Source organism: Rana temporaria, chromosome 5, assembly GCF_905171775.1.
Source record: "Rana temporaria chromosome 5, aRanTem1.1, whole genome shotgun sequence".
Classification (NCBI taxonomy): Eukaryota; Metazoa; Chordata; class Amphibia; order Anura; family Ranidae; genus Rana; species Rana temporaria.
The window spans coordinates 48,543,729-48,570,918 of NC_053493.1; the positions used below are offsets into that span (position 1 = coordinate 48,543,729).

A 27,190-nucleotide genomic window follows, 5' to 3' on the forward strand; every position below is an offset into this window, starting at 1 on the left:
GTGAAAGCGATAAAAGTGATACAAACAAAAAATTGAAAAATAAAATGTATTTAATAAAATGTCCTCCCATGCTCTCATGCAAAGGCTCTCACGCGTGTCGGTTCTGCACACATGCAAACAGCGATCGTCCCACACATGTGAGGAATCACCATGAATGTCAGATCATGGGCAGTAATTATAGCACCAGACCTCCTCTGTAAACCTAAAGTGGTAACCTGTAAAGACTTTTAAAGCGTCGGCTATGTATAGTAAAATTTGCAATTTTAAAGTGCCTGGGGTGGGACAAATTTAGATGGTGGGTGCCCATTTTTAGTCTTGCCTAGGGCAGTACATAACCAAAATACACCACTGAATTAAATCCGAAAATGTAATATATTGTAGCTTACCAATGTTTGAATGTGGTGACTGTGCTATGTTTAACATTATTTTCATCTGGTCATCCTGTTTTGGGTTGGCTACATTCACTGCTCCACTGTATCTATGGAGGAACAACATTGCCTCCCTTGGACAGTAGCAGTGTCAGTCAGTAGAGAGAGTGGAGTTGGATGGACTAGTAGATTTAGATGGACTAAAAGGGGAGAGGAGAAAAAGGGGGTAAGGTGAAGGGGTGAAACGTTCGCTCTGTTTCACCCCTTCACCTTACCCCCTTTTTCTCCTCTCCCCTTTTTCCATTCCCACTTCCTTCCCTCTCTTTCCACTCGTTCCCTTATCACCACACCACTTCACCACTCTTACCTCTACATCACTGTTCATCTCAATTTGCACCATTGGATTTTAGCACGTGTGCTGCACCCTCTTCCTTATTCCCATATGGGCTCCTCATATTAATTATATTTTCCACTCTCCATATCTGAGAAGTAGGTCCATTCGCCCATACACGCGCCCCATGGTTGTCACACAGAACCCTCTGAGGTGGTGCTCGCCTCCCTGCTGGCCCCATGTATGTGGGGGGGGCTTTTAGGTGAGCAGCCGAGTCTCCCCCTTCTCCTATGGCATGTAGCCACGAAACGAGTTAAGATGTCCTGATATGACCCTCTACCCACTATGCTTCTCCCCCTCCTGGGGACTACTATACTGGCGCTCTGTTGGTCGTATATTGTGTATTTTTTATGTTGTATCCCCTTTTTTTGTCGTTATCGACATTTCCATCAATAAAAATTGTTTTTATTATTTACCTGTTTCTGTTGTACACTACTTACATATATTACTAGTACCGTGATAGTCCAACAATGCCCCAAAAAAAAAAACATTTGGCTCTTTGGTTTGGGGACCTTGGAACCAAACCCCTTATATGCAATGCTAATTTGTCACAGTATATTTTAGCACCATAATTGACTGTCTTATATTTTTTTCTGTAGAAAAATGGGAAAAAAAGTTAAGAAAGAAGCTGAGCCACTTCCGAAAGATGTGGTAAGTTTTTCACCAGATTCATTAAATTGAAATTTCAAACAATGAATAATCAGCATGCAATATGTTACATTACAGATTCTAGTTACATTGTGGCATTTTAGACTATACTGTACAATGAAATCAGATAGAATTCTGTAAATGGTCCATACACTCCTAATGCACTTGTCCTTTACTGCGCTATCCCTCTCTTGCCCCAGCAGTTTGGTGATCAGTTTATACAGACCCCACTTTTGAGCGATATTCTTCTCCCTGATGCTGTACAACCTTTCTCCCAAACTGTTTAAAAATCTGCACAGTGCTACTTGCAAATACAAGCTGCAGACTTTAGTTCCTCACTGGACCAAAAGGCTGCATAGAGTCCCTGGTTTGAAATTAATGGAGTCCATTGTGCAATGTGCAGAACTTTGGTATCTTCAGACAGACTCTATAAACTAAGATTAAACTACTGGAGGGGACCAAACAATGGCCTGTACACACGATCCAAAATCGGACGAAAATTTACAGATTTCGACGCGATCGTATGATAATCGGATCGGTAGTACAGAGCTTTCGAGAGTGGATCACGACAATTCATCCAATATTATTTTATCGGACAAGCACGAAAATTTTCCTTGTACGATACCAGAGCGGAAAAAGTTGGACGATCTGTCGTCCGATTTTCGGATCGTGTGTACGTCCTATAAGGTCTATTTATGCTGCAGAGCAGATAGTGATATTCGATGGACCCTGCAGTGTTTTCTCCATAGTGAGCCTACGGTTGCCCATGAATTGTCTTCTCTCTGCCAAATGCTGCGGAGAGGACTCCGTGATCGGATGAGTGTCCGGTCAAAAAACATTCACAGGTCATGTAAATGGACTCTCTTGCCCCCTGCTTTTTTTCATTCAATGCTATGAATATTGGCCTGCTTACTTCGGGGTCTGGAATCAACCAGAACACATTTATAAAGCCCAGCACTGTCGAAAGTTGGCGCTACTGCTTTATGATTGGGGTCCTACAAGTACTTTGAAAAAAGGAAAAGACATCATTTAATGAACAGTTAACAGGTATGGTGAAAATTAATAAAATTGATGTTATAAAAACATTTTACTGGTCAAAAAATTTCCACAATGAATATATAGATATATATGTAGCGCTACCCCCTCAGGAGCCGCTGATTGATTTGGGATTGGCGTATTAAGTTACCTCTCTGTGGTCTCTAGGGGTGAAGGTAGTGAGCAAAGCAATAATCGAATATCCAATCTGTAGATGAAGTTTTCTGAATGCTTTATTTTCCTGGTTACTTGGTCACTAAAATATTCGTTATTTTCTCTAATGGTAAATATTCCCCTTTTTTGGTATATTAATATTGTACACAATGACATGTTCAATTCTAAATATATAGGGCCAGATTCTCAAAGAGTTACGCCGGTGTATCAGCAGATACGCCGACGTAACTCCGAATCTAAGCCCGTCGTATGTCTAAATGTATTCTCAAACTGAGATACACTTAAACATGCCTAAGATAAGACAGCCTGCGCCGTCATATCTTAGGGTGCAATATTTACGCTGGCCGCTAGGTAGCGCTTCCATTGCGGTCGGCGTAGAATATGCAAATGAGTCGTTACGCCGATTCACGAACGTACGCTTGCCCGTCGCAGTAAATTTATGCCGTTTCCATAAGAGATACGCGGTGTAAAGATAAACATGCCCCCTAGGTGGCGTATCCAATGTTAAGTATGGCCGTCGTTCCCGCGTCAAAATTTGAAAATTTTACGTCGTTTGCGTAACTCGTCCGTGAATGGGGCTGGACGCCATTTACGTTCACGTCGAAACCAATGACGTCCTTGCGACGTCATTTAGCGCAATGCACGTCGGGAAATTTTAGGGACGGCGCATGCGCAGTACGTTCGGCGCGGGAACACGCCTAATTTAAATGATCCACGCCCCCTACGGATCATTTGAATTAGGCGTGCTTGCGCCGGGGGATTTACACTACGCCGCCGCAACTTTACAGGCAAGTGCTTTGTGAATCAAGCACTTGCCCGTAAAACTTGCGGCGGCGTAACGTAAATGTCATACGTTACGCCGCCACAGATTTGCCCGATTCTACGTGAATCTGGCCCATATTGTATGTATTTTTTAGAATTCATTATCCCCCTGAAGAGACCACATACAGGTTGAAACGCGTCGTGAACGCACATCGTGTTAACATTGTGTAATGTAATAATGTTGTGCATAACTGTATATATCTATATATTCATTGTGGAAATTTTTTGACCAGTAAAATGTTTTTATAACATCAATTTTATTAATTTTCACCATACCTGTTAACTGTTCATTAAATGATGTCTTATACTACTACTGTTGTATTACACTATTTTTATATTTTTGCTGTCCAAAGCCCCATGGGGAAACTTTTCCTTTTTTCAACCCATGTCTCCCGCCTATGTGTCTTTTCCTGGCTACAAGTACTTTTATTTTATAACTGCCTCCTAGTATGTTCCAGCCTTTCAGGGGGGCAGCAAATTTCCTGCCTGCACGCCATCCCATTCCGCCAGCTCCACTCTCCACTCCACTGTGGGGCTAATTGCCGCCCGACCGCTCCTCCCGTTACGCTCTCTGCTCCACTGTGGGGTTAATTGCATGAATAGAGCCATAACAGGTCCTTTTTATACTCCTATATACATGTATAGAGCCATGATAGGTCCACTTTAGTTATCATGATATAAAATAATGGATGCGTGGGCATTTTGGTGGGCGTAATTTTTTTTGGGGGGGGGGCAGCATTTCATTCTTGGTACCAGGCAGCACAATGTCTTGGGCCGGCACTGGTTCCAGCTATAAAATATAGGGGGGAATTGACTAAAACTGGAACACTCAGAATCTGGGGCAGCTGTGCATGGTAGCCAATCAGCTTCTAACTTCAGCTTGCTTCAATTAAGCTTTGACAAGAAAACCTGGAAGCTGATTGGTTTCTGTGCAGAACTGTACCAGAAGTTTTAGTAAATCTCTACCATAATGTCTTATGTATTGACTTGTTAAAGGATAGTACTCCTGTTTACTTTTCATGCTCTCTCCTTACAGTTTGATCCATTAGCAATTGAAAGTAAGAAGGCTGAAACAGCTGTGTTGATGCTTCAGTCTCCAGAAGGAGAAATTCTCACAAAAGCCTGTGATGCCTTGTATAAGTTTGCACGGAAAGGTTCGTTTTCTCTGAGGAAAAATCATGAAATCATAAGTGTTGGAAAATGTGTGTAAATGTTGCAAGTCGAATGTAGACTTTCAGATTGACAGTCGCCGGATCACATCCACAGACCCCCAGATTGGGCACCATACTTGCCATATTTCCAAGATTCCAATATCCCACCTGAGGGGCTGGGGCCCAATTGGTGTGTGTCGCCATGTACAGGGGAGGGAGACCAGCAAACCCCTGTTTGCTGATCTTATGTAGCTAGTAAGAGCCAAGAATCAATAAGGTAAGGAATATTTGGCAAAGAAGTAATTAGGTAAGAAATATTTGGCAAGGAGGCAATGAGGTAAGGAAGTTGGATCACAGCAGCCAAAAAAAAGGAATTTGGAGATGTGGAGGTGGCTCGGAGCAATATAAGGGCCTTTTTGAGTTAGGAATACATACTTGAATTGTATTTTTTTTTTATCAAAGTTTACTTTAACCACTTCCCGACCTCCTCATGTACATATACGTCAGCAGAATGGCACGGACAGGCACATGTACGTACCTGTACGTCCTCTGCTAGACGTGGGTGGGGGGTCCGATCGGGACCCCCCCCGGTACATGCGGAGGTCGGGTCCGCTCGGTGAGCGATCCGGGACGACGGCGCGGCTATTTGTTTTTAGCCGCGCCGTCGCGATCGCTCCCCGGAGCTGAAGAACGGGGAGAGCCGCGTGTACACACGGCTTCCGCGTGCTTCACTGTGTCGGCGCATCGATCGTGTCATTCCTTTTATAGGGAAGACACGATCGATGACGTCATTCCTACAGCCACACCCCCCTACACTAGTAAACACACACAAAGTAAACCCTAACTCCTACAGCGCCCCCTGTGGTTAACTCCCAAACTGCAACTGTCATTTTCACAATAAAGAATGCAATTTAAATGCATTTTTTGCTGTGAAAATGACAATTGTCCCAAAAATGTGTCAAAATTGTCCGAAGTGTCCGCCATAATGTCGCAGTCACGAAAAAAATCGCTGATCGCCGCCATTAGTAGTAAAAAAAATGCAAAAAAACTATCCCCTATTTTGTAAACGCTATAAATTTTGCGCAAACCAACCGATAAACGATTATTGCGATTTTTTTTACCAAAAATAGGTAGAAGAATACGTATCGGCCTAAATTGAGGGGAAAAAAAAATTTATATATGTTTTTGGGGGATATTTATTACAGCAAAAAGTATTTTTGTTTATAGCACAAAAAATAAAAACCGCAGAGGTGATCAAATACCACCAAAAGAAAGCTCTATTTGTGGGGAAAAAAGGACGCCAATTTTGTTTGGGAGCCACGTCGCACGACCGCGCAATTGTCTGTTAAAGCGACGCAGTCCCGAACTGTAAAAACCCCTTGGGTCTTTAGGCAGCAATATGGTCCGGGGCTTAAGTGGTTAAAGTGGGAGTTTACCTATAGGTAAGCCTATAAGGCCCCGTACACACGGCCGAGTTTCTCGGCAAAAAACAGCAAGAAGCTTGCTGTTTTTTTTTTTTTGCCGAGGAAACCGGTCGTGTGTACACTTTTCAACGAGGAAACCGCAGAGGATCTCGTCGGGCCAAAAAGAAAGCATGTCTTCTTTTTCCCCAAAGGCAATGAGAAAATTTGGCTCGCCGAGATCCTCCGCGGCTTCACAAGGAACTCGACGAGCAAAACTATGTGTTTTGCCCGTCGAGTTCCTCGGACGTGTGTACGAGGCTTCATATGGCTTACCTATAGATATTGTAAATATCTTCTAAAGATGCACTGTTTAGGAGATATTTACTGTAGATGCAGCCGGTGACGTCACCAGCACATGCGCTCTTTAACCACTTAAGGACCGCCTAACGCCGATATACGTCGGCAGAATGGCACGGCTGGGCACAATCACGTACCTGTACGTGATTGTTAAAGCCCAGCCATGGGTCACAGCTGTGGCGCCCGCGACCCGGTCCGAAAGCTCCGTGACCGCGGGACTCGCAGACCCGATTGCCGCTGGAGTCCCATGATCGGTCCCCGGAGCTGAAGAACGGGGAGAGCTGTGTGTAAACACCGCTTCCCCGTTCTTCACTGTGGCGCAGTCATCGATCGTGTGTTCCCTAATATAGGGAACCACAATCAATGACATCAGACCTACAGCCACAACATCCTACAGTTAGAAACACAGATGAGGTCACACTTAACAATTGTCCTTTACCTGCATTTTGGTCCGGGTCTTAAGTGGTTAGGAACGGCATACCTATGTATCCTGTGCTGTAAACGGCGGCTTCCACGCGCAATGCGTGGGAACGACGTCATCGCGGCTCCGGCCACTAACACAGCCAGAGTCTACAAACCCAGAAGGAAGGCCGGGTGAAAATGCAAGTGCCTTCAGCAGTGACAGCGCTGCGCTGGAGGGCTTTGTTCTAAAGTTTCACATAATGTGCTAGTATGCCATGCAGTAATGCAAAATTGCAAGTTGTTGTGATATGGGCAGCAAAACTGTTTCATGTTGACATTTATAACGATCGTCAACATAGATCTATAATGATGTTGCTTACTACCTCACTTTCTACAGCGCTATATAGGTCACCCAACTTAATTTTATTGATCCTGTAACAAGCTGTAATTTCCTTTCGATAACACTAAATTATTAAATTCTGTTCCTCCAGGAGATGAAAATAAAGTAACACTTCTAGGACTTGGCGCTGTAGAATCATTATCTAAGCTCATCTCTCATGAAGATAAAACAGTTCGCAGAAACGCCGTCATGGTGTGTGGGACTCTGGCAGCACACAGTAAGTTATTATTTAAAAGGGTTTCTGAGACAAACTGGGTTAAGCACCATCCATGATTTTTTATTTTTTCACTGACAAATACATTTTTAAGACAAGCTTTCGTGGGTCTACGCCCTTCTTTTAAAGCCTAAGGGCCAGATTCACGTAGAATCGCGCAAAACTGCGGCGGCGTAACGTATGACATTTACGTTACGCCGCCGCAAGTTTTACAGGCAAGTGCTTTATTCTCAAAGAACTTGCCTGTAAAGTTGCGGCGGCGTAGCGTAAATCCCCCGGCGCAAGCCTGCGTGATTCAAATGAGCCGGGTAGGGGGCGTAGAGCATTTAAATTAGGCGCGTTCCCACGCCGAACGTACTGCGCATGCGCCCTTCCTAAAATTTCTCGACGTGCATTGCGCTAAATGACGTCGCAAGGACGTCATTGGTTTCGACGTGAACATAAATGGCGTCCAGCCCCATTCACGGATGAGTTACGCAAACGACGTAAAATTTTCAAATTGCGACGTGGGAACGACGGCCATACTTAACATTGGATACGCCACTGCGACGGGCAAGCGTACGTTCGTGAATCGGCGTAACGACTCATTTACATATTCTACACCGACCTCAATGGAAGCGCCACCTAGCGGCCAGCGTAAATATTGCACCCTAAGATACGACGGCGCAGGCCGTCGTATCTTAGGCATGTTTAAGTGTATCTCAGTTTGAGAATACATTTAAACATACGACGGGCTTAGATTCGGAGTTACGTCGGCATATCTACTGATACGCCGGCGTAACTCTTTGTGAATCTGGGCCTAAGTTTAGTTAAAAAAAATGTAATAAAAATAATAAGCACAGGGGACATTTATTCATTGTGATATGTCCCTTGTGCTGCTGTGTTCTTATTTAGCGGAAATCTTTCTACTCCAATATCAATCAATATCAATAAGCATGAGGCTTAATAAAACTAAATGAACTTTCAGAGGCTATCATCAAGGGTGCCCAACTATGCCTACCTATGACCCCCAGAAGTGTGCACCCCACCCTCATGCATCTTCCCCCCACCATGCTTTCAAGGTTTAGCTGTCCCACCTGCGGGCCTGGGACCCACATGGCAAGTGCTGCTAGGTAGAGGGAAGTGAGACCAGTGAACATTCGTTTGCTGATCTCCCCTAGCTGTAAATAACCTGAAAGTGGCATCACTTGTTGTTATTTTCCCTCGCTGTAGTGATCTGTAGACCATTAGCATCAGTGGCAGGCAGGTGAGACATCAAGGGCTCAAAAAAAACCTGATGTCTCATTAAAGAGAACCTTTCACAAAGGATGTATGTCACATAAGGGATCCCTTATGTTTGTCCCTTATGCTATATAAATAAAGTTTTAAAGAAAAAAATTCCCACCCTATTATTCTTTGCTAACTCTAAAGTGATGACCTATAGGAGCGTTTAAAGTGTCACCTATGGAAAATAATGGGCATAAAAGTTATGTTTGGCAGGCTCGTTCAATTTTTTAATTTGACAAAAATTGGATAATAGGTTGTGTTTGTGTGCCCAAAAAATGAATTTTATGCATTCTTTACTTAAAATTTGCACTTGATAAACTGATAAACTTGATAAACTCTTAAGTAAATATCATGTGACATAAAAAATTTGAACTACCGCCATTTAATTTTCCATGGTGTCTGCTTTCAGAGAATATATAAAGTTTGGGGGTTTAAACTAACCTTCAGGACTAAAAGTATTTTTTAAACACGTGTGCAAAAAAGCACAAAAAACAGCCCAGGCAGGATAAGGGTTTTAAGTCCAAGCAAGACTTAGGCCTCGTACACACGGCCGAGGAACTCGACGTGCCAAACACATCGAGTTCCTCGGCCAGTTCAGTCCTGGAGCCGCCGAGGACCTCGGCGGGCCGAGTTCTCCCATAGAACAACGAGGAAATAGAGAACATGTTCTCTATTTCCTCGCCGAGGTCCTCGTCGGCTTTCTCGGCCGAAAGTGTACACACGGCCGGGTTTCTCGGCAGAATTCAGCCAGAAACTCGGTCGGAAGCTGAATTCTGCCGAGGAAACTGGTCGTGTGTACGGGGCCTTAGAAAGACTGAAATCTACTTTTGGGTTTAGCACCCCTCCCATAGGCTCGGAATAAACAGAGACCCTTTGCCCACTGTGGCTTTCTTTATTTGGAGCCTAATGTCAGATAAGCAATCTTGATGCTGGCAACAAGTGAAACATGGCAGTTCCTATACAAGCCTACTATGTATTGTATGGCGCTGTGAATGTGCAATGGCAGATCTCTATTCTGGGAAGACGCAGAAGGGACTGACCATTACACTCACCTCACTTTTTCCATAAATTGACAGTTGGGACAAAAACTATAAAACTAATAGGGATGCTAGAGCAGTTTGAGGCCCATTCACATGTTCACATTCTGGTGTGTTAATGTGCATAGTGTTGCATGTTGTGTTAAGACAGCAAAGAACCAGAATGCACATGTGCCATTTTTAGCAACATAATGCACAACTGTGCTTTACCAAGCGTTGTGGTAGGCTTCCGCTCAGAATTAATGCACTGCAGCACATTAATGCACAAAATGGGGATGATTTACTAAATGCAAATAGACTGTGCACTTTGCAAAGTGTGGTTGCATTCTGCAAGTGCAGTTGCTCCAGAGCTTAGTAAATGAGGTAAAGCTTAACTTTGCAAAGCGTACCCAATCATGTGCAATGAAAATTAATAAAAAAAAATTTGCTTGCACATGATTGGATGATGGAAGTCAGCATAGCTTCTGCTCATTTACTAAGCTCTGGAGCAACTGCACTTTGCAAAGTGCACAGCCTATTTTCCCTTGGTAAATCAACCCCATTGCATGTTGCTACACTTTGGAGTAACATGTCCGGTAATGCACATTATCACCTAGCAACAGTGTGAATCCAGGCTTAAAGCGGGAGTTCACCCATAAAACAATTTTTTCAAAGAATCCCCTTAGATAGATGCTCGTTTTGTCTAGGGGCATCGGCTAGTTGTTTTAAAATATGAGCTGTACTTACCGTTTTCGAGATGCATCTTCTCCGTCGCTTCCGGGTATAGGTCTTCGGGAGCGGGCGTTCCTTCTTGATTGACAGTCTTCCGTGAGGCTTCCGAAGGTCGCATCCATCGCGTCACTAGTAGCCGAAAGAAGCCGAACGTCGGTGCGGCTCTATACTGCGCCTGCGCACCGACGTTCGGCTTCTTTCAGAAAATCGTGACGCGATGGATGTGACCGTCGGAAGCCTCTCGGAAGACTGTCAATCAAAATAGGAACACCCAGTCCCGCAGCCCATACCCGGAAGCGGCGGAGAAGATGCATCTCGTAAACGGTAAGTACAGCTCATATTTTAAAACAACTAGCCGATTCCCCTAGACAAAACGAGCATTCATCTAAGGGGAAAAAGTGTCATGTGCGGGTGAACCCCCGCTTTAAGCTATGTGAATAAAATGTGACCATTGTAAGTATCCCTGGCAACATTGGACTACATTTATACCCCTGTGTTTTTTACACAGAACAATTTCAGGTTATTGTGCTTCAGATATGTTTTAGGCACTTTTTACATGTGTTTTACAAGAAATGTTGTTGATTTACACACCTGATCATTACTCTGTGGAAATTGTGGTAAAGGAGCATCAAGCAGCCTACTCCTGCACCGTATCTAGACAAGGAGCTGTGACTGCACCCTTATTTATTTGTTCCAAACCCTTTTACTGACTTTTGCTGTACATCTTGGTCTGCAAATATAGAAAAAAGTATACATAAAAAAGAAACAAGATGCTTTACAGTAATGTGTGGCAAAGTAGGTGGTTTAACAAGCGTTACTGCATTGCGCGATAGCATGCAACCTGACAGCCAGTGGTAAGTCATAAGTAACTTTCCAGTGCCATTTATTCTGAATGGCACCCCAACACACCTTCAGTGCACCACCTGCAGGTGTGTTGCAACCTGTGGTGCATGGCAGTCTATTCAAAATGGTTGGGTTTTCTTACTGCAAAGTGGGTCAGTGTGTATTACTTCAGCTGGGAGAGATGTTTACAACATTCCCCAAGAAGATTTTGTAGATTCTGGGGGTTGATTAAAACCACCATTATCCAGACAAAACTGATATACCAGTTTTGGGTGGACTTGACCAAAGAAAATATACCATGTCCACGCTGTTTTTCCACAGCCATCTGCTGTTTTCGAGAGCAGAATATCAGTAGAAATTTGAAAATAATTCAAGAATGCACTATATGACATTGTAAAAGGTGTTCAGTAAAGTTGCTCTCTGTCTAACCATCCAGAAAAATAATCAATGGCACATCAATGGAATAGAAAAATCTCAGTGTTTCTATTTAGACGTTTTACAACTCGCCGATACTTCTTCAAAAAGGCCAAGTGTTTGTAGTTTAACTCAATTAAATCAGCATCCAGCATAATTAGACAGGGAGAGCATTGACCTAGCTTTCATAAAGCATGAAGCTTTGGCAAACTGTTACATTTTTTAAGGTAATCTGTGCTCTTTTTAACATTTGTTAGATGTTTGAATGAGGTCAGATGAATGAAAATGATCTAATAAATGTGTGTTAATATTTAAAGCAAGCTTGTTTCTGTGACTGTTTGTGCCAATTTATATGCACATGGACATGCTCATATTTGCCTTATTGCAGCCTTTCCCAATCTTTTTTTTTTATAAATTCTCCTTCTCAACCTTTTTAACACAGAGGAAACCTTGAAATAATTTTAATAATTGGGCCTCAGGGAACCCCTCCTAAAAAATTTAACCAGGGGCCCCTTATTTTGGTGGTCAGTGGCAAAAAATTCCTTCCTTAGACCCCTTTCACACCGAAGGCGTATTGCAGGCGCTATAGCATTAAAAATAGCACCTGCAATCCGCCCTTTAAAAAGCTGCTCCATTGTCTCCAGTGTGAAAGCTTGAGGGCTTCCACAGTGGAGCGTTGCGCTAGCAGGACAGTAAAAAAAGTCCTGCTAGGCGCAGCTTTGGAGCGGTGAAGGAGTGGTGTGTTTACTGCTCCTCCACCGCTGCTGCCCATTGAAATCAATGGGACAGCGCGGCTATACCACCCTGAAGCAGCGGATTGCGGGCGGTTTTAACCTTTTCTCGGCCACTAGCGGGGGGGGGAATACCCCCCTGCTAGTGGCCGAAATGCACCGCAAATCCGCCATTAGCGTCGGCGGTAAAAATAGCAGCGTTTCACTGCTGACGCTATGGGCGGCTCAGTGTGAAAGGGGTCTAACAGTGGTGGTCAGAATGCCACCCTTACAAAAAGCTAAATATATCATTGATGTAATATTGCTGGTTCTGCCAAGTGCCACTGGATATGGAACTATGGTGGCACTATCAGATGAAAAGTCACAGCTCAAGGAACCCCTAAAAACCTCTGGAGGAGCCTTAGTGTTCCATGGAACCCTACTTGTGAATGGCTGGTGTACAGTGTTATTGCTCTCCTTTCTTAGCCTCATTTTTTGCCAAGGGCCACATTGGAACTGTTATTAGTTATTCTGTGATGCTACTAAAACACTGTTGATTAAAGTAGAATTCAGGGCCATCACTAACTAATCTTGAAACTGTTCCTACCTCCTGTCTAAGGCCCCGTACACACGACCGAGTTTCTCAGCAGAATTCAGCCAGAAACTCGATGGGAGCCGTATTCTGCCGAGGAAACCGGTTGTGTGTACACTTTTGGCCAAGTAGAGAACATGTTCTCTATTTCCTCGTTAGTCAATGGGGAAACTTGGCTCGCCGAGATCCTCGGCGGCTTCACAAGGAACTCGACGAGCAAAACGATGTGTTTTGCCCGTCGAGTTTCTCGGACGTGTGTACGGGGCCTTACACCTATACTAACTACCCTATAAAAGAAAGATGCACATACTGTACTTACCTATTTTCAGGGCACTCCAGTCTGGTCACATGATTGACTTCCCCGAGTAAGGAGTGAGCTAGCAGTGGCTGCAGGGCAGAGGAGGAATCAATGACAACAGATGGTTCATAGTAGGCTTATGGGTGGCTTCATCACTCGGGCATTCCAGCCATTGTCAAGCGCTCTTTCCTCTCACCCCTCTCTCCCGTGTTGCCAGTTGCTAACTGACATAGAAGAGATCATGTGACCGGAGTACTCTGAATATAGGTAAGTATACAGCTCTTTCTTCTACAGGTTAATTAGTACAGGGTTTTATAAGGGAGTTAGGAGCAGTTTTAGGATAAATTAGTGATAGCCTGGAATTCTTCTTTAGTCCCTAAGAGTAGCGATTTAAATAAACTGATTAAACACATGGCTGCCTATGATCTAAGCTACACCATTTGCCACAAATGTAGATATCCCTTCAAATTATTTAGGTGTTTCCCGTGAAGGGTACTGTTAATGCTACAGCATTCAAAGAGGTTTAGACAATTGTGTCCTTCCAACCTTATGACAACAGTTTGGGGAAGGTCCTTTTCAGTTCCAGCATGACTGTGCCTCTGTATAAAATGCCAACTCATTAAAGTGGTTGAAAAGGCTCAAGGTTTTCTGCTTTCATGCATTCTATGTATGAAGGTAAAACATCTCTGTGCAGCAGCCCCCCAGTCCCTTCTAATACTTACCTGAGCCTAATCTTCCTTAAGTAATGGGCACAAGAGCCTCAGCTCTCCAGGGACTCTCCCTCCTCATTGGCTGGCTCCCACTGCTGTCAATCACAGCCAGTAAACAAATGAGGAGAGAGTGGGGGTGGGGCCGAGCCACGGCTCTGTGTGTGAATGGAAACGCAGAGCTGCAGTTCATGAACGATACTGCTTGGCTGCCCCTATTGCAAATTGCTTGCTCTGGGGGCACTCGGCAGGATGGAGGGGCCAAGAGTGCCAGTGAGGGACCCGAGAAGAGGAGGATTTGGGCTGCTCTCTGCAAAACCACTTTACAGAGCACCAGTGGCGGCTGGTGCTCAAAATTTTTGGGGGGGGCGCAAAGGAAAAAAAAAATTGCAGTCTCACTGTGCCCAAACGCAGCCACTGTTACATGCCATCAAATGCAGCCACTGTGCCATCAATTCGCACCACTGTGCCATGCCATTAAACGCAGTCACTGTGCCATGCCATCAAATGCAGTCACTGTGCCATCAATTCGCACCACTGTGCCATCAATTCGCACCACTGTGCCATGCCATTAAACGCAGTCACTGTGCCATCCATTGTCACCACTGTGCCATGCCATTAAACGCAGCCACTGTGCCATACATTGTCACCACTGTGCCATGCCATTAAACGCAGCCACTGTGCCATCCATTGTCACCACTGTGCCATCCATTGTCACCACTGTGCCATACATTGTCACCACTGTGCCATGCCATTAAACGCAGCCACTGTGCCATACATTGTCACCACTGTGCCATGCCATTAAACGCAGTCACTGTGCCATCCATTGTCACCACTGTGCCATGCCATTAAACGCAGCCACTGTGCCATACATTGTCACCACTGTGCCATGCCATTAAACGCAGCCCCTGTGCCATACATTGTCACCACTGTGCCATGCCATTAAACGCAGCCCCTGTGCCATACATTGTCACCACTGTGCCATGCCATTAAACGCAGCCACTGTGCCATCCATTGTCACCACTGTGCCATCCATTGTCACCACTGTGCCATGCCATTAAACGCAGCCACTGTGCCATCCATTGTCACCACTGTGCCATGCCATTAAATGCAGCCACTGTGCCCTTTAATGGTCGCCGCTGTGCCAATTGTCCCCACTGTGCCCTGTAAATTGCATTCTTCCCCCCCCGCCCGGCACTTACCTTTACTGGAGTCAGGCATCCACGTCCCACGATGTCTTCTCCCGCCCTTGATGACTGACAGGCGTCTCAGCCAATCAGGTTACAGGTAGCCAGAACCGGCCAACGTGATTGGCTGAGACGCCTGTCATCTTATTCAAGGGGCGTACAGTCTGTGCGCTCCGAGAATAAGCTTCCGGGACCCGAGGGCTGTATTGGGAAAGCCTATCAGAGCCGTTGGCTTTGATAGACATTTCCCTACAGCCAACCAGCTGGCGTTATTCAGATGGCCGGACATTGAGCGCCGACCATCTGAATAACAGCGGCAGCGGCGAAAATAACATAGATTCGTGCAATGCATGAATCTATGTTATTTCACTCAGTGGCGGTGAGAGCCAGAGGGGGCGGCGCTCCAGCGCCCTCTATGGACGAACCGCCACTGCAGAGCACGTAAGTATAAGATGTTTTTTTATTTAAAAAAAGAAAGCCATTAAAATTACTTTAAAGACATAGGGGCAGATCCACATACATACGCTGCACCCTGCGCAGATGTCAAATACGCTACGCAGCTGTAACTTACTTTGAGTTGGTTTGAATCCTCAACGAATTTGCGGCGTAAGTTACGGCGGCGTAGTGTATCTCTCGCGGCGTAATTTTAAATTCGGCGGGTAGGGGGCGTGTTTCATTTAAATGAAGCGCGTCCCCGCGCCGAACGAACTGCGCATGCGCCGTCCCTAAAATTTCCCGGCGTGCATTGCTCTAAATTACGTCGCAAGGACGTCATTGATTTTGACGTGAACGTAAATTACGTCCAGCCCCATTCACGGACGACTTAGGCAAACGACGTAAAACTTTCAAAATTAGACGCGGGAACGATGGCCGTACTTAACATTGAGTACGCCACCATAAAGCAGCTTTAACTATACGCCGGAAAAAGCCAAACGGAAGCGACGTAAAAAAATGCGACGGCCGGTCGTACGTTCATGGATCGTTGGAAATAGCTAATTTGCATACTCGTCGCGGATTACGACGGGATCGCCACCTAGCGGAAGCCGAAAAATTGCATCTAAGACCCGACGGCGTACAAAGACGTACGCCTGTCGGATCTAACACAGATGCCGTCGTATCTTGTTTTGTGGATACCAAAATTTGAAATTCATACGCCGGCGTAATTTCTTTGAGGATCTGCCCCATAGTATAATAAGTTTGATGTGGAGGACATTTAGTGGCTTACACAGAGCCCTGACCTTAACTATACTTGAAATAAATGCTAAAATAAATATTATCTAAATATTACTTGGGTGGATATTGGTATTCCACCTATTTATTCCATATACGTAATACTTTGTCTATTCCTATAGTTAGCTAGTCTATTAAAACTCTGATAATGTTACTGTTGATAGTACAATGATATTGATATAGATGTCCCCTGGCACAATTCCAGGGCCTCTGAATCAAATTCATAATGGTAAAGCATGCAGACAAGAGGGAAAATGTATTCAGTCTGCATCATTCACCTTCCCAACAGCAAGAGGAGAAGCTTTATTGAAAATCACAGCTTTAAAGACAGAGTGACATAAGCAAGCATCATTCATATGGGTGCATCCGATTGGCCCATCAACATATAGTCTTCTCTTGCTACATGTCCTTCTTGCCACAAGGCTTTTCACTCAGACACCATATTGCTTTGGTCGATGGAAGGGGCAGGAGGGGTTTGAACATCTGCTTTCTCTTAATCACTCCTGAAGGATTTTAACTCTATAATGACTTTACTCTGTCATAACTTTCATTCAAGGAAAATAATACTAATGTAATACACACACACACTATAAGAAAGGAAAGCAATATTTGAGTGGTTAGGAGAAAAATAACATAAACACAAAATAATCATTTTATCAACTCCATCACAATATTAGCTATGAAAACAAACACACTGCTTAGTAAACCAACTTCTTAGCATTGCTAACATAATAAACACTAAAGGAAAATATTACAGAGCAAATAAAATACAAAACATCAAAGATACTGTACATTACGTAAGGTTGTCCCCTAGAAATTGTCTTGTCAGCTGGGCTCAAGATGGTAACAGAGAGAGCCATGTGGCACGAGAGCCATCAGGCAAGAGCCAAGAGTGAAAAAGGATCAATTTCCTTTCTTTGTGCACTTTTACACTGCATTCAGACCCCCTTGTAACTACTCCTACTAGCCTCCTGTCCAATGAGATATTACCAAGAGGCAGTCCTTTTAATATATTATATTTGTGTCTGTCCTGCTGTATTGGCCTCTAGGGGCAGTATTCGTCCATGGATCATCACTATGTGACCTGGGTCATCTTCAGTGTTAGCTAGCCCTTTGATCCTCTGTAGCTCAACTTCATCAATCATCTTTATTTGAAGCTTGTTTTCAGAGTGTTAATTAAGGATTTCAATCTTATCACAACAGTTGGTCTAGCCTGCCAGGGGCATGAATCGACACCCTGCTGGGTCATCTTTCAACTTCCAACTTAAGTCACCTGGTTGTATCAACCAGAAAGAAAACTCCAGAAATTTGATAATAGACCATGTTGCCTTCCAACAATACTGAACCACTTTCATTAAACAGACTGATATTGTATTATAAGGAGTCATTTGTTTTTTGCCAGCCATGCCCCATTGCAGAGATTTCTCTTTACTTCCTGTCCTGTAGACACCTCATCTTCGACAGTAGAAGTAAAAGAAAATCTCTCTAAAGTAGGAAGACCTGTTAAGGTGGCCATACACTACAAGATTTTCAAATTAATCTTTTTATGAATATTCTTTGATTGAAAGAAGTAGAAGCACCAAACATTTTACAAACATTTTGTAAAGACAACTCTATCTTGCTAATACTTAAAGTAGCACTATAGACAAAACATTTTTTTTTTCATTTTGGATAGAGTAAAGGAGGGTTATATTTTTTTTTGGAACTTTGTCTCCCATTGGTGAGATTTACCTTAATTTCCTGTCCCCTAGCCAAAACCGAAAGTGAGAGGAAGTTCAAATTAACTGTTTTTAACACTTGGGATGTTTGTTTATTAAACAAGAATTTTGATGGATCTTGGAGTGCTGCCTTCTTCAGGGTTGATCATATGCGGAGGCGAGCTGAGGCAGGCACCTGTGTTATCATTAGGCTTCCTGTCTCACCTGGAACAGCGTGTTCTTTGTTTGGATATTCACCACAACTAGTGTTCCCACTGGAAGATTTACCCTGTATTACTTTTCTGGGGACAACCCAAAAATTTGGATTTTCTTTTACTTAAATTTTCAATGATAACAGTTAGCAGGACAAATAGAGAGGGTGAACCTCCCTAATGGCGGCACAGACCGCAATAAAAACCTAATAGGTATTCTAATCCCTCTCCATTCTATCCAAAGCTAAATAAAATGAAAAGGGTTGCCTTTAATTATACTTTAATTTGCTAAAGCAATCAATATTATATACATTTTGTTTCCATAAGGCTCCATGCACACTGAAGCTAAAAAAAGCTATACAAAAAACGCCAGTAGCTTTGCAGGGAGCCTTTCAAAGTTTGTTAGTGTTTTTGCAATAGCGTTTATGTAGCGTTTTCTAGCTTTTTTTTTTTTTTAATTTTTTAATTTTCCATTGGATAATTAACGCAAAAACGTTTTTTAGCATTTTTTTCCACCGAAAAACAGCACTTTGAACGCAAATTTCGGGCATTCAGAAAAAAGCCAATAAACTCCAAAAAACGCCCATGTGTGCATGGGCACATAGGCTAACATAGAGTTCAGTTTATGGGCTTTTTAAAAAAAAGCCCAAAATGCCAATAAACTGCAGTTTATCAGCTTCAGTGTGCATGGAGCCTAAAAGACAATAGTGTTGCCAAACTCCTTCTCTTGTTCCAGAACTTCCAGTCCTCATTAATTTGATCCAGCAGCTGAACATCATTGCTTTGGACTGGCTTCCAAATAGTAAGAATAGTGGACCATGTCTGCACAATGTTAACAGGGACACTTATGATCTCCACCAGGGTAATGTGACAGGATTACAATGCAGAACCACTATTGGAAGACAATTGTCACTCCATAACATATAGTGCTGAACAATCAGAATCACCATGTGTTTAAATGCATTATACTTATATGTTGTTAGATAATATAAAATATAAAAAAATAGGGCTGTGGAAATTAAAGATTAATTCCTTGATTAATCGTTAATTTTTTTGATCAATCAAAATTCTTTTGATTGGTGCTAGTGGTGCAACAGATCGTAAATGATCCGTGATCCGAACGAGTCACCATATGTGGATCGGCACACCACGTGATCCGCGGAGCTCCGCTACTGCCTCGGCCATAGGAAAGGCCGCGTCTTCGGCCTAGCTCCCGGAGCGGCGGCCATCTTGGTCCACACGGCACTGGCCTAGGTGAGCCTAGGGCGGCGTGCTGACGTCATCACCAGGCCTCAACTGCTCGTGTTTGGCCGGCTTCTCTGGTAAGACTAAGCAAGCACTAATATTCCTATACAGTGGGGGAGATGTGGACCATATTACAGTGGGGAGATGTCTGTGGATTACAGTGGAAAGATATCTGTGGATATTACAGTGGGGAGATGTCTGTGGATATTACAGTGGGGGTGATTGTGGATATTACAATGGGGGTGATTGTGGATATTACAGTGGGGGAGAAGTCTGTGGATATTACAGTGGGGGAGATGTCTGTGGATATTACAGTGGGGGAGATGTCTGTGGATATTACAGTGGGGGGATGTCGTTGGATATTACAGTGGGGGAGATGTCTGTGGATATTACAGTGGGGACTATATATGGTGGTGATCCGAAAAATGTATGTGCGTTATAATTAATCGAAATTAGTCGATTAATTGATTAAAAAAAAATCGATTAATCGAACACGAAAATTGTAATCATTAACAGCCCTATGAAAAAATAAAATTTACTCAAAACCATTGTAATTTCTCTTTAAGCTGCTGTCTATCTTCTCTAACATCGCCTTATTTATTTAGTACACTGGCCGAGGGAAGAGAAATGTCACATATGGGGGATGGCCCATAAAGAACACTGTGCTCTGGAGTCTCAGCCAAATGTCAGCCCAGCTGTTTTTATGAAAATAAATAGTTATGTCAAACAACATACACCAATAAATGTGGGTTTTTCCTTCTAACGGATCTGCTTTGAGCAAAATTTGTTGACTCCAGTGATAATAGCGGCTTCTATTCTTGTTTTAAAGGATTTCTAGAGTGGTCAAGCCAGTGGTTAGGATATCGAACACTATATGAAACTTAGGGCATAGTTACTATATAAACCTGCAAATGATATACAAATATCATTTGCCACTTATTCCCCAATAAGTACCAAGCTGTTTGGTTACTGGCCAGCTAGTATGTTGCATTAAATCCGCTTCACATCTAGAGTTCCCATCTTAAAATGGAAAATCCAGTTCACAGTAATGTAGGGCAGTGCTTTTGCTCTGCAAAGTGTATCTCCCTAAGTAACCCATAGACTAGTGATGGCGAACCTGCATACCCCAGATGTTTTGAAACTACATTTCCCATGATGCTCAACTACACTGCAGAGTGCATGAGCATCATGGGAAATGTAGTTTTAAAACATTTGGGGTGCCAAGGTTCGCCATCACTGACCATCTCAATTAAACGGACGGTGTTGACCTGTTTATTATATTATACAGGTCAGTCAGGGCTTTGGATGGAACATGGCCTGATGTCTTATGATCTACAACATGCAGATCTACAACATACAATGTCACAGGTGCTACCCTCTGTTTAACATTTCTTGCTGGCCCTTCTGTTCTCTTAGTATGATAACCAACCTTTCATATCTCACCATTCCCACTAGTTGGCTCACCACTCTAGCTATGGTTGCAATTCGAAATGTGTGTTCCAACGGGAGAGGATAAGAACATGTACAAAGTACTAATCTAGAGCATATAAACTTTATGAAAAGCAAGCAAAGAAAATAAAATCCAAGTAAAATGTAACTGCTCAATATTTGTCCTACAGGTTTGAGACTTCAGCAGGGGTTCCTGATGAGGTGTCAGTAAATGAAACATGTCGGGTTGCAATCATAACTGAAGAGTTTCAAGCCAAAAATGGGATGTGAAGATACTAGAACATTCTAGATTGGTTAAGAAAATGAGATCAGATATGTGTTACTTGAGGAGATGCATATTGCACGAGAAGAGTGTTGCTTTTATAATACATTGGGCTTAATTCACAAAACTATTTTTCTCCTATTTCGGTGTTATTTTCTTGATACACCTGATGTTTCTCAGACCTCTATTAACAAACACTCATAACACACCTTACTTAGCCTGCTCTGTAATTTGACTGAAAGGGTCAACTGACATCAGATGCACAAGATCGTGCTTTTGCTAGTCACAGTTTTCTTTTGCCACATCTGTGAGTAGATTTACTGCTCTCAGAGTCTCTTGTCATTCTGAAAAGGAGAAACTAAATGTTTGGGACTTTTCGATGAAGCACACAACTGAACTCAATGGACCAACTAAAGTAAAATTGTTTAATAATTACAGAAAGGGCATAGCAGACACCAATATGGAATAAATAAATATAATGATAATAGTGAGTGACAACAGCCAGAGTCTAAACAGTGCAAAAGTAATACCTAATAATTTGCATTAACATACATGGTAATATATGATAATCATAGGTTGTCATTCTGGATAGCTCTTTATATTAACCATGTATGTCTAAAGCTGACCATTTACTGTTAAATATCTAACAGGTTCCTCCATCTGCTCTAAACAGCATGGCTCGACGTTGATGGATAAACATTTTCCAGCAGGCACCTTCAACCAAAGTCAAACTATCCCCAACATTAGTAGCCCACTGACAATGTTTACAGCTCACCTGCTGCTTGTCCTTTGTTTAGATATACTTTACATGGATCAATTACACCAGCCCTCAGCATTAGGCGAGTGAAAGTATGCTGAGGGCGAGTGTGGAGCTGCATCGGGGGGTGGGCGCCGCCAACAGGTGGGGTTAAACAGGAGCCAATTCTTCTCCCAGTCTCCGTCCCCTGTCATTCTCTTAGCAGGGCCTGGCATAAAGCAGGAGTCGGCAAAGAACTAGATGAGGTGGGGACGGGGGGTTGGGTGGGAGCTGCCAAAGTTTACTTTTTCTAATAACAAGCTGATTGGTTACTTGGACCGCCTAGCAACCAATCACTGGCTTGTTGATAGGAATAGTTAACTTTGGCAGTTCCCGCTCCCCTGCCCAGTGCTGTGCTCTGCTGTAAGTCTCTCTGCATCCGAAATCAATTCATTGGTTTTAATTTTTTAATGCTATATTTAATATACAGTAGCATTAAAATATTTACTTAGCAAGGCAGCAATGATGTGTACAGTGCCTATAGTAGCCAATCATATTTTACCCTTGTTTTATTGATCACAGTCAAATCAATTAAATATGCTTTATGTTAATATTGTAAACGTTGTTGTTTTTAACCACCCCAGCCCTGAAAGATTTGGCAGCTCAATGATTTTAATTTGAATGCAAAAAGAAGATTTATAAGCTGTGGCCACTGTGGGAGACGGATGAACTATTTTCATATTACTGGGTTTAGTAATACTTTAATGCTGCCTACACACGACTGTTTTTAATGTCATGAAAAAAATACGACGTTTTTCTCTACGTGATTCTTGTCAAGCGTCAGACTCTGTCTGTGCCCTGATGAAGTCACGTGACGTGAAGATACGCGTCGGGATTGGAGCACCGGGCACAGACAGAGACTGACGCCTTATTACGAGCTTGGCGCTTGTGGATGTTTACACTTGTTTTACTGTTTAAATGTGACTTTTTACTTTGTTTTTATTGCATTAACACTTTATACAGAGTTATGCTATGGTCCCTCTTTCTTTCTAATGCCATTGCTATACACCGAACCTTGCCATTGGACGTATGAGGATCAGAATATACCTCCACCTGCATAGCTGACACTCTGAGGGAGATACGAGTTTGGCACTCGTGGTTTGATGCCCGCTGTCTTTTTTGCTTCATGTGAGTGCATCATCTCAAGATTTACCTTTCTTTTGAGGTTCCCTCACAGTGTCACGCTATATGCACTCTCCATGTACCTTTTCTTTTTACATGACACATATTGGCTGTTGAGAGCTGTCCCAGGAATTAGGAGAAGGTGTCTATCAGCCTCCTCCATATCCAGTTTTGATCTGTGACTTTGCTTAGCTGTTTGGACAAACAGCCGGAAGGTGAGCTGCTAGTGCACTCAGAGGTGCTATCACTAAATATTTTATCTGGCACGCTGCATCTTGGGTGTAGGTGTTTAGTCTAGACACAGCTCTGTGGAGCATTACTGAACTGTTATACCTTTTTCCTATGGATGGGACTTTATCACATGTGTGATTTTTGCTATATATTTTTTCTGCACCATATTCATGCATTTTGGGTTTTATGTATATATCAGGATTTATACAGTAATATGAGTCTTTATTGTTAACCACTACATATATTATAGGTGTTTGTTTACTGCACTTTTATATACACTCATTTGTATTTTATTGTAGTACTATTAAAATATAGTCATTTTCTCTTTTTCACTGTTTAGTCCACTCAGGTCCCCCCCCCCCTTTCCTTCACCCCTTCCCCACAGCGCAGTTACCACTTTCTCATTAAACTATAAAGGGGATGTTCCATTCAAATGGCGCCACCCTTTGGGCTCATTATGCTAATTTCACGTCTCATAACTTGCTTCTGAGCATGCACGTTTTTTTCCCCTTCGTTAAAGCGTACACACGACCGTTTTTCACGTCGAGAAAAACGACGACGTGAAAAACGACGCGAAAAAATAGAGCATGTTCTAAATTTTTAATGGCCATTTTTCTCGACGAGAAAAATGCTCTGGAGCCTACATACGACCGTTTTTAAAAATGGCATGTTTCTCATCATGAAACGGTCACGTGCACGTGGCTTAAGACCTGGCTAGTAGCTCAGGACTTGATATTTTGAGTCCTGAATTACACTGTTGTCACAACTCACATTGCAGGGTGTTACAGAGACAGGTCACTGGGGGGCTCATATCAAACTTTTGCTATGGGACCTCATGAATTGTAGTTATGTCCCTGGTTCTGAGGTTGAATCTCATCGCTAAATAAGTGCTTGCAGTTTCAGCACAACAGAAAAAAGAAGCTGCAAAATCACCAAAAAAAAAACAATACAACTGTCACCTTGGTTGCAATAATAACACATTTGCGCACAAAATATACAAGCAAAATGATGATCTGAGATGCAGTTGCATAATAAATATTCCCTTATAATTTTTGCCCCCTCCATCTAAGGTATCCCACCCTTAAAAAAAGAAAGTGCACCCATAAGTTTTATATTGTATTTTAATTTCTTATTTATGGTGATTCTTCACTACAATATAATGTTTGGCTGATTTGTGCTTTGATGACAGATGATAGAAAAAGTTTTGTGACTGCAGCAGATGAAACATACAGTTGTTATTATTCAGCAGAAGTCTTGGGGCCCTAGGGCATCTGTATGTTTAACTTGTGTGATTGGGGAGGGATTCGCTGCTGAAAAATAATGATGTTGAGTTTTTCTATATCACCATGCACTACAGTTGCTAAATAATTTCTTCCTATCTTTTCATGTTTTATCCCAGATGACGTCCGGAAACTGATGCGGAAGCTGGATATCATACCTTCTCTAATTGCTCGTCTTGTTCCAGAAGGTAACTCTCTGAATCTGCAAAATATTCTGTTGTCAAACCCAGCCATCTGCTCCAAAGACTCCAATGTAACCAATATCTGCTTATACAGATTGCATTAACTGGTGTTGCAGCCTCCGTAAAACTATTAAATGATTTATAGAATATAACACTTGAAAAGAGCTTTAACCAAGGGATCCGACGTGCCAAATGTGTATATTAAATCGAGCTTGCTGTGTTTTCCAGTACAGCTACACTGACATACTGTTATTCAGAGTATTCATATCAAAGTTTAAGTACTCCGACGTATAACATAACCACTTTAAATTTGAGAAAAAAAATTACAACCATACGGTGAAGACATACTGATGCGGTCTGTCCATGCTTTTAACTGCTATTCATGCAGAGATTTTAATCTTGGTGTGTGGCCAAGCCTTCTTTGCAGAATTATAACTGAGCATGTCTGAACCAGGGAAATAAAATTACTTTTATTGTACTATAAGATATTCTACAGTTATGCTGTGTCTAAGCTGCATTGTGAATTTATGTCATTAGTGGTTCAAAATGAATGTCACTTCTCCCCTCTCTAATGCAAGAGTTACATTATGGGGGTTATTTACTAAAGGCAAATCCACTTTGCACTACAAGTGCACTTGAGGGTACACTTTGAAGCTGTAGATCTGAGTGGGACATGCAAGGAAAAAAAAAACAGCATTTTAGCTTGCACATGATTGGATAATAAAATCAGCAGAGCTTCCCCTCCTTTCAGATCTTCCCCTCACATCTACAGCAACTGCACTTTCAAGTGCACTTGTAGTGCAAAGTGGATTTGCCTTTAGTAAATCAACCCCTCTGTGTTACTGGCCATTATCTTCTTAATTTTTGCCATGGTAGCCCCCTTAAAATTATACTTTTAGAGCAACCTTTTTCAACCAGGGAGCCTGGAGGTTTCTCCAGGGGTGCCATGGAAAAATGCCTAAACATTGCCCACAAATCATATACAAGCCAGCAGGTGGATCAAGCCTGCCTTTTAGTTAGACATAAACCACCAGTTTCCATTGTACACTATTACGACTTTCTAGCCGCCGGCATCCTAACAACCAATGACATCATCAGTTGATAAGGAGGATGCCAGTCATCTGCACAGCATCTTTGTTTAATTCTCCCCTTCCCCTCTCTGTCAGCACTGGGGTCCCATTAGCTTAGTGATGTGGAAAAACTGAGGAAGAAGAGAAACAAAGGAAAATAGACTGTGCACTTTGCAAAGTTGTAGTTGCCCTCTGCAAGTGCAGTTGATCCAGAGCTTAGTAAATGAGGTAAAGCTTCACTTTGCAAAGAGTACCCAATCACATGCAAGGGAAAATTTGGATGATGGAAGTCAGAAGAGTTTTTGCTCATTTACAAAACCCTGGAGCAACTGCAATTGCATAGTGCAACTGCACTTTGCAAAGTGCACAGTCTTTTTCTCTTTAATAAATAAAATCCATTGGAATACTAGTCAGTAGTAGTACCAGTGTGCAAAAGTGTATTTGATTTTGAAGAATAAATCACCTCTAATGCTGGGTGTTCGACGTCCGTGTGTGGATGTTGATGCATTATGTAAAACTATTAGAATAGCTTTTTACATTTTAGAATGGGATGCCACAAGTCTGTCCATAATTTTAAAGGGTGTCCCGAGACTGTCCATAATTTTAAATGGTTCCTTGACTGAATTTTTTTTTTTTCGAACACTGCTTTAGAGTATGGGACATTCTAACTCAACCACCTCACCATGTGCAGAGTTCAGCAGGGTCACAGCTATCCTTCTGCAGATATGGACTTTCATTGAGTGCAGGACTCTTGGGGGGCTTCACTGAATGATTTAAGAAGGGTAGAAACACGCAAAGCAAATAGGTACTTCGGCCATTCAGGGCAGAGAAACAGGTTTGCTTGATAGCTTGCCCCTCCACAGGTCATACTTCAAGTAAAACAGTAAGTAAAACTTTTTTTGTTTTTAACAGAGAAGAGATGGATTAGAACACCTATTAGGTTTTTACTGATGTCCGTGCCCCCAATAGGGAGATTCACCCTCTCTATTTATCCTGTTTACTGTATTACTGTTTACTAGCGCTGCAACTAACGATTTTTTTCATAATCGATTAGTTGGCCGATTATTGTTTTGATGAATCGATTAATCGGTTCATAACCTTAGAAAAAAGAATTTTGCGGTGATTTGCATTTTTTAGGGCCAATTTGTTGTTGGGCAGATTAAAAAACACAAATTACCTCAAAAATGCATTACATGCTTTTCTGTAGCTTCTCTGTTGAAGTATATTGAACCAAAAAAACAAAATAGCACCGTTTTGTTTTAAAAAATTTATTAAAAGTCCTTG

General features: G+C 42.5%; 1 protein-coding gene across 1 annotated transcript in view; it reads left to right on the forward strand.

The window, feature by feature from the left end:
• Positions 1-27,190, forward strand: part of ARMC3 (armadillo repeat containing 3) — a 112,022-nt gene that overhangs the window by 12,078 nt on the left and 72,754 nt on the right. The window contains exons 2-5 of the mRNA XM_040352510.1: positions 1,359-1,410; positions 4,475-4,592; positions 7,243-7,368; positions 24,774-24,842. Of these exons, the coding sequence (XP_040208444.1) occupies positions 1,363-1,410; positions 4,475-4,592; positions 7,243-7,368; positions 24,774-24,842 (361 nt within the window). The 5' untranslated portion in view covers positions 1,359-1,362. The remainder of the gene's footprint in view (positions 1-1,358; positions 1,411-4,474; positions 4,593-7,242; positions 7,369-24,773; positions 24,843-27,190) is intronic.